Below are 14,680 nucleotides of genomic sequence, written 5' to 3' on the forward strand. Positions count from 1 at the left end.
ACCTTTATCTACAATATTCATGAGTACAGATTTCCAAATAAAATTAGTTTTATTCTTCCGGTTGAATCAACATTTAAAGAGAGAACAGCGTATGTTAACCATGATAAACCTTCAGATTTAGCTACTAAAATTATACCCTTTACCCTTTCTTTGTTTTAATTATGCAAAACTTGGCCACACCTGATAGTTATCATAACGGGCCGTTTTCACGCATGCGGGATTGGAATGCGGAAGAACCTTTAGTTGCGTAAAGCGGTTTCCGGTCTAAACAACAATGGCTGAAGCAACGTCGAGGTGTCACTGTAGCGTCCCTTATTGCTCTAGCAATAAGCGTCGTCAACCATATCTGAGTTTTCACGCGTTTCCCAGCTGTAAATATGACAGGAAGAAGTGGGTGCATGTCATTCGACGTGATGAGTCTCTGACTTTTAACATCCTCAGAGGCAGCACATATGTTTGCAGCCGGCACTTCATTGAGGCGGATTACACTGCCGCCACAGGCCGAAAGCGCCTCAGAAAAGGGGCCGTTCCATCCCGATTCCACTGGAATAACTGGGGAGACTCATCACGACTGACGGTGTACGACGGAGGAGTAGATCGACGGGGACTTGACCCTTCTCAAAACGGCGACATCGTTCCTGAAGTACCACCAAAAGCTGGAGCAGACCACGACTATGCAGTCGCTCCTCTTCCAGGTGACTTGTGTTTATTCCTGAAAAGAATTTCTTGAGGGACATTTTCCTTTAATGTTTAATAAAATGTATTAACTTACTTTCTAAAAAAATGTTTCATACCTAATCATAGTTTCCATTTTATTCAAAACAATTTAACGTTTCAGGGAAAAAAATACTGTATATTGTCTAATTTTAAAGGCTTCTATAAATAAGGAGTCAAAATTCAGATTAACACAAGTCTGTTAAAGTAACTTAAATGTTTGCTATAGTAAGTTGGATTTTTACAGATTTTACACTATTGCTAATTTTGCAATAGATTGTGGATAAGGTCAGCTTTTGTTTTACTGCACCATAGATGTTTACACTAACGTTAGACAATAAATAAATAAATAAATAGTTACACTAGATATCGCATACGGACCCTGAGCATGCATCAATAGCGCTGCCACAGTACAGTGCTTCCAGGTCAAGTGTCATTTAACCGCACTAGTCAATAGGGCTGCTCGATTTTGGAAAAAATCATAATCACGATTATTTTGGTCAATTGTAATCACGATTATTCAAAACGATTACTGTTGAAGCCAAAATTATTAGCGCTTCTGAGAATAAAAAATAAATAAATAAATAAATAAATATATATAATATATATATATTTCCCAAATGATGTTTAACAGAGCAAGGAATTTTAACAGTATTTCCTATAATATTTTTTTCTTCTGGAGAAAGTCATATTTGTTTTTTTCGGCTAGAGTAAAAGCAGGTTTAAATATTTTGAAAACCATTTTAAGGTTAATATTATTAGCCCCTTTAGGCAATATATATTTTTTTTATTGTCTGCAGAAGAAAGTACTGTTATACAATGACCTGCCTAATTACACTAATTAAGCCTTTGAATGCTTGTATTTTGAAAAATATCTAGTCAAATATTATGTGCTGTCAAAGCAAAGATAAAAGAAATGAGTTATTAGAAATGAGTTATTAAAACTATTGGAAATGTGTTGAAAAAAGTCTTCTTTCCATTAAACAGAAATTGGGAGAAAAGGGTTGCTAATATTCAGGAGAGCTAATAATTCTGACTTGAACTGTATATATACAGTTATTTTCCTCCCTGCAAAGAAAAAGGAAAGACAAATAAATACAATAGAATAAAAATATGAAACAAACGGTGCTTTAAGCATCTTCACTGGAAGAAAAACACTTAAGCTACAAAAGTCCAGTCAAGAGCAGCGAGGGATTTTCTCCTTTTCTTATTTAATTAATAATGATAGAAACAGGTGGGAGTAGGAATTGCGCGCTGCCACTTTAATGGTTTCGCTTTCACATTTCTTTTGATCTTCAACTCGTTTGTTTATTACACAAATGAGGGTTAATATGAATAATCACTAAACCGCAATTTGACACCTATTTGACCATTAAAGCGCTCACATTAAGATGACTTTAGATGCTCTGCTCGTCACAGTGTGCGAATGAGCACAACCGTCTGCAGCCCGCATGCTTCTGTGTGTGCACACTGTGAGAAGCAAAACCGCATGCTTCACACACAGGAGTATGCGGTTTAGTTCGCGCCTTTAAGAGCAACACGTTTGGAACTAGAAAGGGGGCGGTAAATAATGGAATAATCGTTTATCTCGATTTATAGTTTTTCATAATCGTTAGAGGCCAAAATCGAAATCGGATTTTCGATTAATTGCACAGCCCTACTAGTCAAGACCAAAGTCAATGTGAAGATGCTGAACTTTAGCGCAGGGTACGGGTGTAATGACGAGCTAACAAAGGCAGAACATTTCATAGGTAAGATTTAGTTTTTTGCAGTTTTGTATGTTGTGAACTTTTGTGCTCAACAATTAACGTTATTAATGATAATACTGTCACCTACTGCATTCACTATAAGGCAAAGGAGCACCAACTCACACTAAATTGTATGCGTTTTCTAGTTTTGATGAATAAAATAAGCAAAAAATGTAAAAGATATATAACAAGTAGATGCTGCGTTGCCAGAAACTTGTATTATTGTCAGATAAGTGAACGAGTCGTTCATGACAGATTCATTCACAAACGAATCACTCCCTCTGTCAGAATGAGAAGTGAAAGCAGAAGAGAGGCTGTTTCAGAACACAAATTAGATCAAATTAAACAGGCAGAGAGGTAATACACAAATACATATGGCCAGGCCCGGCCCTAACCAATTTGGCGCCCTTGGCAAGATTTTAGGTGGCGCCCCGTCACATCGCAGTAAATTCCACTGCTAGTGTAAAGTCATAAGAAACTAAACAGCTTTTTGATCGACTACTACAAGTTGGGAAAATGTCAGATAAATATGCCAATGCAATTAACATTATTGCTGAATAGATCTAATATTTACACATTTGCTTGAGGAAGGAAGGATGCATGAAAGCATCTATGCCCTTCCATAACATTAGCTGACGTAAAACTAACAGATAGCACTATAGCTATTTATTGATTAGCAATGTTATGTCATATCTATCAACGTTGGGGTGTTAAAATATGGGACAACAAATAGATTCAAATGATAGAATACATAGCAAACAATAGAAAATATTGACAATAAAATAAAATGTTTAACCTATTAAATTCAATGGCCTATACAGAAATTAAATAAAGCTATAAAATCTATTTAACTTTTAATTGTATTAGCATATTGATTAAAGTTACTATAGTTATTTAGTGAAGAGCGGCAAATGAATCTCTCATTGTGTTTTGTTTGATAACAGAGGTGTTAATGTAAGAATGCACCGATCTATAATGAATGAATGAATGAAGCATTTGACTACTTTAGTAACTGTTGTGCTCATTTAAGAGAAAAATAGTTGTGTTTAAAATAAAACAAGCAGGATAGAGCAAAAAAAAAAAAACGAAAAAAAGAAGCACTTTTCCGACGGCCCCTTACGGAGAGCTCCGCTCACAGCTCTCCCGGCTAAACGCATATGCCAGGCTTAACAGAGCAGTGCTCGTAATATCGAGCGAAAAAAAAGAAAAAGACAGCTGTGAAACATAACCAGCTTTGTCTTTTTGTAGGAAACACACTTTAGATCTTTTTAGGGTAAGAGGTTTTTGAGTTTATGCCATCTATCACTGAATGTGTGTCAGGAATATTAAAAACAAAATCAACTTACCCCCGCTCATTTCTGGTGCCCCCTGGATGTACAGCACCCTTAGCATTTGCCTATACTGCCTATGCCACGTGCCGGCCCTGCATACGGCTCTTGACGCATTCCTTCTAATAGACAACAGCAGGGTAGGCAACAGCCAATGTATATATCTACGATACTGCATAGCATGTCACAATTAGCCCTTTGCTAAGCCTTGCCCTCCCTAGTTACTGTTGCTACGCTTGTCAAGCTTTCGTGCCTGGCACGTCTATTACAATATGTATGCACAGCAGGAGAGGTGAATTTTAAAAATAATCTAATAATAACAAATTAAACCACGATTTTTTTTTCTTAGCCAAAAAACCTGATACAGGGCTCGAAATTGCGACCGTTTTAGGCGCACGTGCACCCGAAATTTCATCTATGCAACCTCAAAATATATTTAGGAGCATTTGTGCGAGTGCATAAAATTGATGTGGTGCGACCAGTTTTCACAGCAAAATGTTCACCACTTGCGTAAATTTAGGAGGCATTAACGCATTAAGCATCTTTGCCCCTAAAAACACCAAATGCAGAGCTCAGGAATGATTTAAAACAGTTGACATGTCAACTTGATGCAGTAAACAAAGCCCACAATGCTTGCTCCGCCTTCAATCTCTTCTTATTGGCCCACTGCGCTAGAACAGAACGCGAATGGATTGGTTAATATCAGCTTTTAATCACTCAGTTCTGATTACAGGGAGCTACAGCCGTGAAAATGTAAAGGTCTAGATACGAGAGAATAAAAAACAACACTGACAGATTTAGTTTTAGAAACCACCTAAAGTTACAAATAATGACACATCTGATTAGTGATCATGTGCTGAATGTCAATCCAGCATTTGCACTTTTCGAAGAAAGGATAAAAGACTTCCAGTGTTTAAAGTCTGCTATAAAAAGGACTAAAGCCAATCACAGTAAAGCCAGTGGGACGGAGTTTTCAGTTAACAGTGTTTGCAAACCTACACATTTTAAGCACAAGATGTTCTAACGTTATTTAATGCTTCATTTAATTGTCACAATGCTGTGAGTCGTGCGACTGACACCGCATTCATCATCGCTCAAGAGCATAAATTCACTGAGATGAAACTAATATTGCAGCTCATGAAAAGATTGTTATTGCTATTAAGATGACGTATGCAAATATAAGTTATATGTCCATATCATCTGTGCAATATCAGACTCCGCCCATGAGAACAGCACAGTTATTGTTAATTCAGTTAATCTCATTCACGTCAAGCAGTGTGTGCAGGGCTGGTGAGCACATGCAGATTTTTATTTATTTGTTAGATGTAATTAGAGTGTTAATTTATAATAGAATCTGTTAATATAAAACGTGTAGTAGTAACGGTGCTCATAATTTTTCTTCGGTGCAACTAAATTTTGTCTGGTACGCAAACATTTTTAAAGTTAGTAGCACCGGTGCTAGCTGGAAAAAAAGCTTAATTTTGAGACCTGCTGATAGACTTATTGTTGTGCAATGAGATATAGCGTTACTAACTGACAAGGAAACAAGCATGGACAGTGCTTCTACATAGTTCGTTCATACAAAGAACAGCCAGAAAGGGGAAATTGATGGATTTGTGCCAAATATTAGCATCATTGACCAATAACAATGTACAATACCTATAACTATCAGGATGTTTGTGTGCTGTTTATCTATTTCTATTCTAATTTGCAATTAGCTGGAAAAAATAAGTAAATTCAAATCAAATTAAAGTATACATAGCAGAAATGAACAAATAAATTTTCCCTACCAGCAAATAGTCCGACATCAAATATAAAAGCAGACACCAACTCGCTATAACGTCGTCACCAATGACTAAATCTCAAAAAGACTGATGAAAACATCAGTGAATTGTAGCTCTGACATGGACATCGAGGATTATAAATTACTCAAAAACAGCTTCGGATGAAGTATATTGATCATAAGTACACAGATTGTGATCACATCTCGGTTTTTGTTCTGTTGATATGTCATTTCAAATATTTGTAGCTTGAAACAGATGGAATTATGATTGCTATTAGTATGACTACTAATGTGAATGCTTAAACGGAGCTCATAATATCGAGCGAGAGAAAAAAAGAAAGAAAAAGACAGCTGTGAAACATAACCTGCTTTGTATTTTTTTTTTAGGAAACACAGTTTAGATCTGTTTAGGGTAAAAGAGGTGTGTGAGTTATTGCAGTCTATCACTGAATGTGTCAGAAATATCGAAAACAAAACCAACTTTTCTCCGTTCCTTTAGTGCCCCTCACAGAGCTTGATCCATGCTGGCATTTCTCCCTTTGGGCAAAAAATTTCACCACTCCAGCCAAACTTTTAGGATAACCAAGTATCAGATTTGCACAATTCATATGCACAACGCTTTGGCTTGTTTTACTCACTCAAAAGCCTGACAGGCCTCCTGCTCGTAGCTACGGTTGCTAAACCATGATTGGTGTGTGGGGTGGTTTTCGTGTGTGGCTTAGCGAAGGGTCAATTCTGCACGTTTGTCAGACTTCAGACAAGTTAGATTCTTTTTTTGCCCTATTTTTAATGTACTCATTTTTGTGAATGTAGGTGCACAGGATGCAGCAGCAGCACGTATACAGGAACTTGAAGCTGAAGTCAGAAGACTGGAAACTGAGCTCGGGCAGCTGAAAATAAACCAATCTCTTTCACAGTTTCAGAGATTTTGTGCTTCAGATGAAGACATACGTTTTTACACAAGTTTTCCATCTGAAAAAGTCTTCCTAGCATTCTGGAAAGCAATTGAGCCCTCTGCGTCCATGATGGTCTATTGGTCTCTGGCCCAGAAGAAGGGACATACAACTGGAATGGAAGCTTCTCAAAGTCATCAGCGAAGCCTGCCACTGATTGATGAGTTTTTCCTATACTGCTGTCGTGTTTCTGCAGGTCTTAAAGAGAAAATGTTAGCAGACATTTTCAAGATTAGTCTCTCCACAGTAAGTCGTGTCATCATAACCTGGGCTAATTATCTTTACCTGATATTTGGATCTTTGCCAGTATGGATGAGCAGAAGGCAAGTCAATTCCACAATGCCTGAGAAGTTTAGGTAGTTCTGTCCAGAGGTGCGGGTCATCATCGACTGCATAGAGATAAGGTGCCAGAGTCCATCTTCCCTCACACTCCAGTCTGAGGTGAGTTCCTCGTATAAAAAACACCACCACCATCACATTTGTTTCCAGTTTGTTCACTGGTTCCATTTCAGATTAAGAGTTGACAAAACAGTCAGGCACACTCAAACTGTTGGAACCAGGGGATGCTTGCATGGCTGACAAAGGATTCACCATTGAGAACATTCTGGTGGAGCGAGGGGCCAAACTCATCATACCACCTTTCCAAACAGCAACTCAGTACAGCAAAGAAGATGCTGAGAGAACGCAAGCCATAGCACGCCTTCAAATTCTTGTTGAGAGAGCCATCAGAAGAGTGAAAGAGCTTCGCATCTGCGACACCCCTGTAACCTTGACCATGTGTGGAACAGTTATCCAGCTGTGGACTAACTGCTGCCTGATGAATAATTTTCAGTGGCCGCTTGATATTAAGTGAAGTTTATTTATAAACAAATTTCGAGAGGATCAAGTGCTTATGATTGTCCACAGCTGTTCCAAATTTAACTAATGACTAATTATCCTTAACTCACTATAAATAACCAGACTTTACTCATCTTAATATTTTCATCTTGAAGAAACCCCCCTCCCAACCCTACTTATCCTCCTTTCAAACAGGTGACACGGTGGCCAATGATTAGCGCTGTTGCCTCACAGCAAAAATGCCCCTGGTTAAATTCCCTTCCAAACCAGATGAAATTTCTGTTCGGAGGTTTGCTTGTTCTCCCCGTGCTCGCGTGGTTTTCACCGGGTCCTCCGGTTTCTTCCCACAGTTTTAAAAACCAGTACACTTAACAATTAATCCAAAATTTTTTAGCCAAGCTCTGACTACACTTTCTCAGCATTCATATCTGACACTTAGCTACAACAAGCAGGAGGGGGAGTCATCGAGATCTACCTGAGCTCAAACTCCCCTCTCGCCCTGCAACGGGAGGGAGCCCAGGGCTCGAGGGTCTTATAAGCTCAGGGCTCTCTCCTGGGACAGCTTGCCAAACAAGCTTTATTATCAATCTTCAGCTAAGTAGTGTGAACTCTTGAAAGGTCACTAATCATAGCCAGCTTGTGTGTGTGTGTGTGTGTGAGTGTGTGTGTATATATATATATATATATATATATATATATATATATATATATATATATATATACATACATACATACACACACACACACACACACACACACAGTAGTCAACATTTGAAGTGGATTACAACCTTTCATCAAAGTTGTCCTAAAACTATTAAACAACACCCATTCTTGTAAAATGTTGATTACTGTGTGTGTGTGTGTGTGTGTGTGTGTGTGTGTGTGTGTGTGTGTGTGTGTGTGTGTGTGTGTGTGTGTATATATACACACACACACACACACACACACATACACACACAAACATATATGTATATATATATATATATATATATATATATATATATATATATATATATACATATACATACATACATACATACATACATACATATACATATAAACATACATATACATATAAGTGTAGGTATGCATACACACAGATATATATATATATATATATATATATATATATATATATATATATATATATATATATATATATATATATATATATATATATATATATGTATATATGTATATATATATATTTCATGTACATACATATACAACTATACAAACTGATATACATATATACGCATAATGCATATACTCGTGTATAAATGTCAACAAATGTATATTTTGAAATGTATTATATAAATCTTGAAAAAAATACATTGAATAAATAACATATGTACAACCAATTCCAGACTGACTTATTTAAGCAGTATTACCATTTTATACATTTACACAGTGCAATGTCAAATGAGACTTGTTGCCTCCCCTTACTCCCCTAATGTACTTAAAGAAATAATAAAGGTCCAGGTTCCCTCTTATCTGAGTTATGATGTCATTGGTCCTCCACACTCTTTCCACTGTAATGTCCTCTTTTGTGTCAGTAATGAAGTCATACCAGCTGAGTCCAGTTATACCACGCTGACCTTGAACCTGCCAGTAGTATTTATAGGATTTTTCAGGGTTGCCTGTCCATTAACAAACTTAATATGCTTAGCTTCTAAAACTCTAAGCACATCTGGACATTTCACCTCAACAAGGCCAAAACAGGGGTCTAAATTAGGATCATAAACTCCGGCATCAGGACTGGCTCCAAGGTAAGGGGCATCTGGATGTACCACAAAACCACAAGGTAACACATTAGCATTAAACAAATTTGAGTAACGTAGAAGAACCTCAGATTCCTTATCAAGGCCTCTTTTCATAGCCTTTGTTTGCTTTGCACCCATGAGTATTCGCCTTGCCAGTGCCAGGACTGATGTCTTCCCTCACACGTGACAAACCTCAGGAAATCTGCTAGCTGTGACTCTTGGGCTGTGCATGTCTATCCACAACAGACAGTCAGACTGGTCTCAGTTTGCTGTTCTATTTAAGATGCCAACTCCTTTTAGACTCCAAATGAAGGAACTTATGGCAATGTGGGACAAAGTGCAGGATCCTTGGAAACGCATCACCATCAATTGGGAGTTTTGGGAACAAAGGAGCATCAGGGAGCATCAGTTTTACCTCATTTCTGGAGATGACCGTAAGGCACTGGTAGGAGAGCACATAGCCTCTGAGCACAGGACCAAATCGAGTCCACCAAACACAGTTCAGAGAAATCATAAAGAACATTGGAAGTCAGAGGTTGAGGTGTGAGTCCTTTAACAGTTTCTCCAACAACTTGTACTGCTGGGTCAAGGAGGGGACCTATAACAAATTACATGATTAAAAAAGAAATCAAGTTAGATAAGCAAATTAATAAATCACAGCAGTACAACATTTGTTACGTAATACAAAATTCATTCAGGGATTTTCAAATTCACACAAAAGAGAGGGTGGACAAACTTTTGCACAGACTATTATTCAGTTTAATTTAATTTCACAAATCTCGATACTACTACACATGATATTATCTAGCTTTCGCTACACTGTAAAACGCCAAAAGTTAAGGTAACTCAAACCATTTGAGGAAACGGATTGCAACAAACCATTTAAGTTCAAAATCCAATCCTAATGAGTATGGTGAACTTCATCCATTTGATTAAATGAAGCAATTTGAGCAAAGTAAACCCAATAAATGAACAGAACTCAAACCAGCTGAGTACTGTAAAACTCAATAAGCTAAGGCAACTCAAACCATTTGAGGAAAACCGATTGCAACAAACCATTTTAAGTTCAGAAACTAATCTATATGACTACTGTGAACTTGCTCCATTTAAGTTAAAGTAAAGAGGTATTTAATTAACTCATTACCTTCAACACTAAGTTCAAAACTCTTTTCAAATCATATAACTTCACTCATTTCATTTGATAAAGTGGACTTTTGGGCTTTAAAGTGTAAAAGCCGAATGGCATATCACTCCAATCTTCTCTTATAAAGAAAGAGCACATTACTATGCAGCCACAGAGGGGTGCCCAAACCTTTGCATAAAACTGTATACAGCTGAAGTTATTAGCCTTCTTGAGTTATTAGACGCCTGTATATTTTCACCCAATTTCTATTTAACGGAAATACTTTTTTTAAACACATTTCTAAGCATAATAGCTTTAATAACTAATTTCTAACCGATTTATTTTAACTTTGCCATCATGACAGCACAAAATGTACTAGATATTTTTCAAGATGCTAGTACTCAGCTTAAAGTCCATTTTAAAGGCTTAATTAATTAGGCAGTTTAAAGTAGGCAAGTCATTGTATAAAGGTGGTTTGTTCTGTAAAAATAAAATAAAAGGTATACCAATATTTATCTTAAAATGTTTTATAAAACTACTTTTATTCTAGCTGAAATAAAACAAATAAGAAGCAAAAAAATCCCTGAAAGAAAAGAAATTGGTAATACTGTGAAAAAGTCCTTGCCCTGTTAAACATCATTTGGGATATATTAGAAAAAACTAGAATAAATTGATTTCAACTGTACTTATGTACATATATGCAATATATATTCCAAAATATTGATTTTATAGTACAACCCCAAATCAGAAAAGGTTCGGAGAGTATGGAAAATGCACATAAAAATTAAGGGATTTCCAAATTTACTTAGACTTGTAATTTATTGCAGACAGTAAAACAAACATTTTTTAATGTGTTTCTGATTATTTTTATTAACATTAAAAAAAAAACAAACAAACATGTATTAGAAGTTTGGGATAGGAGCAATTTAGGGATAGTAATCATGTAAATAATGATGTGATTTGAAACAGGTGATGTCAACAGATAATTACAATTACGATTTGGTAGAAAAGCAGCATCCAAGAAAGGTCTAATCCTTAAGGAGCAAAAATGGGCTGAGGATCGCCAGTTTGCCAACAAATACGTGAGAAAGTTATTGAAATGTTTAAGAACAATGTTCCTCAAAGGAAAAAAAGGAAGACAGTTGTACATTTCACCTTCAACAGCATAAGATAGCATTTCATAAGTCATTCATTCATTTTCTTTTTGGCTTAGTCCCTTTAGTAAACTGGGGTCGCCACAGCAGAAGAACCGCCAACTTATCCAGCACATATTTTACACAGCGGATGCTCTTCCAGCTGCAACCCGTCCCCAGGAAACATTACATAATAAAAAGATTCAATTAATCTGGAAAAATGTCAGTGCTTGAAGGATAATGGCGTTAGTCTAAATGGAACTATTGTGATCTCTGATCTCTCAGGCAGCACTGCATCAAGAGTCAACATTCATCTGTAAATGATATCAGCACATGGGCTCAGGACTACTTTGACAATCGTTTGTCAAGTACCAAAATAAGTAGCTGCATCCACAAATATGGGATAGGTATAATGTAAATATGGACACCTATGTTAATTGTGTCCAGAAGTGTCGTCGGCACAGTGGAAATGTGTACTGTGGTCAGATGAATCAGTATTTTAGGTATTTTTTTTGTGAGAAATGGATGCCATGTGCATCACTTAGTGTCTTCAGTCTCTTAAAGTGTTGTGAAAAAGAAAGACAACATTACAAAGTTGTAAATGCTTTACTGTTCCAACTTTAAAAAAAAAAAAGTCCTGCAAGAACCAATATTGGAATATGTGTTTATCTTGAAAAATAAATAAATAAAAATTACACAGGAACACATTAAGTAATGTTTGTTCTATTGTCTGCAATGAAATACAAGCTGTGTTTTTGACCCTCGCTTTGTTTATTGTTCATGTTGCTTTGCTGCTCGCCCCGACTATTTACTTGTGACTTCAAAAATAATCATTTACTAAATAAACTGCATTTTGATCCTCACTTCTGTCACCATCCTGATTCTTTAAGGCTGATCTATACTTCTGCATCAAGCGTACACGTAGGCTGAGTTGGGTCATTGTGTTTTTGGGCGCCGGTGTCCTCCTTGGTGATGAGTATTTTCTTAGATTGCTTTCTATTCAAGTGCTTGAACAAGTTGCTGGTTAAGCAGTCGAAAGTTCTTTAGACTGAGTCTCACAGCAATATTTTAGTTTTTACGCTCAATGAAATCAAAGTAATGTCTGTATTTCCACTTGAAGAAGCAACCAATCTTTTCATATACAGTTGAAGTCAGAATTATTAGCCCCTCCTGTTTATTTTTTTCTCCAATTTCTGTTTAACAGAGAGATTTTTTTTTCAGCAGAAACATAATAGTTTTATTAACTAATTTCTAATTAATGATTTATATTATCTTTGCCATGATGATAATATTTTACTAGATATTTTTAAAGACAATTCTATACAGCTTAAAAGCTGACATTTAAAGGCTCAACTAGGTTATAGATTAACTATGCAGAATAGGGTAATTAAGTTGGTGTATAAAGGAGGTTTGTTCTGTAGACTAAAACTAGCTTAAAGGGGCTAATAATTTTGTCCTTAAAATGGTGTTTAAAAAATTCTAAACTGCTTTTATTCTAGCTAGAAATAAAACAAAAAAAGACTTTCTCCAGAAGAAAAAAATATTAACAGAAATACTGTGAAAATTTCCTTGCTCTGTTAGACGTCATTTGGAAAATATCTTTAAAAAATTATATATATATATATATATATATATATATATATATATATATATATATATATATATATATATACATATATATATATATATATATATATATATATATATATTATTGTTAATCATTTTTTTTGCATAATTCTGTTGATCATCCTCAGTCCTGATTAAAACTACTAAATTTTAATCAAAAAATTTAATTTGTAAGTTTAGAAAATAACAGAATTCACAAGTTCACAATTGATGTCACTGATTTAGTAAAAGACACACACAATTATGTATTTTTTAATAAAAAGGGAGTTGTGGACTGGATTAAAAAAAAAAAAAACTTTTTACCACTGTCTTGGACATGTGAGTGATTAGTAAAAACATTGGCTTTGATTAATTGTTAGATTTAAAAGATGTTCTCCCTAATGTTCTGTTGGTGGCTGTTTTTGCTCCGTTGACTTATAACCTTATTTGATGGTGTATAAATATGCAGTCTTTATGTTTTTATGTACTCCATGTAGTTCTGAAAGCTGAATTGCATATTTTGATTTTCTCAGACACATCAAGTTAAGTGCATAAAGGTCACTCTCTCCCACACACACACACACACACACACACACACACACACACACACACACACACACACAATTTACTTTGCAGTTATACTCCATATAAAATCCAGAAGCTAAGCTTATTTTGCACAGGCCAATTTAAAGGGTTTTAAATGTGGTAAAAATGTGGTAATGTGGTAAAACGAAAGTCACTGGGGTTAAAACAGTCACCAACAGTAGAGAAAAAAAAAATTATTTAAAAAACTATAGATCCAAGGCAATGTTGTTTCACATGTCCAAGACCTTGATAAAAGGTTAAAAAAATCCAGATATTATATATATATATATATATATATATATATATATATATATATATATATATATATATATATATATATATATATATATATATACACACACATTTTTTTCATATATTAAAGTTTTAGTTATGATATTCCCAAAATAATTCTGCAAAAAATCGCAGACTTTTACCAAAATTCTCCGCAGAAATAGCAAAAAACGTCCACAGATTCCGTCTGGCCCTACTTTTAAGCCATTTATTTGCTTAATTAAGATTTGTTTAAATTAAAATAAAATATGATGTTGCCACTATAAGAGTTAACAGCAGAGGGCGCCGCATACCAACGCTTTTTCAAACTGTCCTATCGTAGAGTCAGTGAAATCTCTACAGTACCTTCATATTCAGTTCATTCCTCAAGAGCAAGAGTCTAACCACTTTTCTAGTTATCTAATTATAATTGATTACTTTTAAAGATTATGTTTAAAGACACAATACCTGGTGAAATTTAAAACATGGCGCTCTTTTCATAACCGTCCTTCAACATCAGGGCTTGTTCTTCTCAACTAATAAATTTTTTTCACCCCTACAATTATCTTACCCATCTTGTTTAATGGTTTTCTAAACCACAAAGCTTTACCTTATCATTTAGGCTGTATTTATCTTTCCATGCTCGTTCCTGTCTAAGGAATGAGGAAACCTTGGAGATAATATATATATATATATATATATATATATATATATATATATATATATATATATATGTGTGTGTGTGTGTGTGTGTGTGTGTGTGTGTGTGTGTGTGTGTGTGTGTGTGTGTGTATATATATATATATATATATATATATATATATATATATATATATAT

The 14,680-nt window shown here is 35.3% G+C and overlaps 1 protein-coding gene across 1 annotated transcript; it reads left to right on the forward strand.

Annotated features, from left to right (window-relative positions):
• The first annotated feature begins 254 nt into the window (after positions 1 to 254).
• si:ch211-69l10.4 lies at positions 255 to 8,856 on the forward strand. The gene is made up of 2 exons (XM_087309315.1): positions 255 to 695; positions 6,387 to 8,856. The coding sequence occupies exons 1-2, from the start codon at positions 275 to 277 to the stop codon at positions 6,884 to 6,886; spliced, it is 921 nt and encodes a 306-aa protein (XP_087165441.1). The 5' UTR covers positions 255 to 274; the 3' UTR covers positions 6,887 to 8,856.
• Positions 8,857 to 14,680: the final 5,824 nt, after the last annotated feature.

The sequence above is a fragment of the Danio rerio genome, chromosome 24 (genome assembly GCF_052040795.2).
Source record: "Danio rerio strain M-AB ecotype USA chromosome 24, GRCz13ab, whole genome shotgun sequence".
NCBI lineage: Eukaryota > Metazoa > Chordata > Actinopteri > Cypriniformes > Danionidae > Danio > Danio rerio.

Coding starts and splice junctions, on each gene's coding strand:
- si:ch211-69l10.4 (XM_087309315.1), top strand. CDS start 275: ATGGCTGAAGCAACGTCGAGGTGTCACTGTAGCGTCCCTTATTGCTCT. Junction 696..6,386: donor TGCAGTCGCTCCTCTTCCAG/GTGACTTGTGTT, acceptor TTGTGAATGTAG/GTGCACAGGATGCAGCAGCA.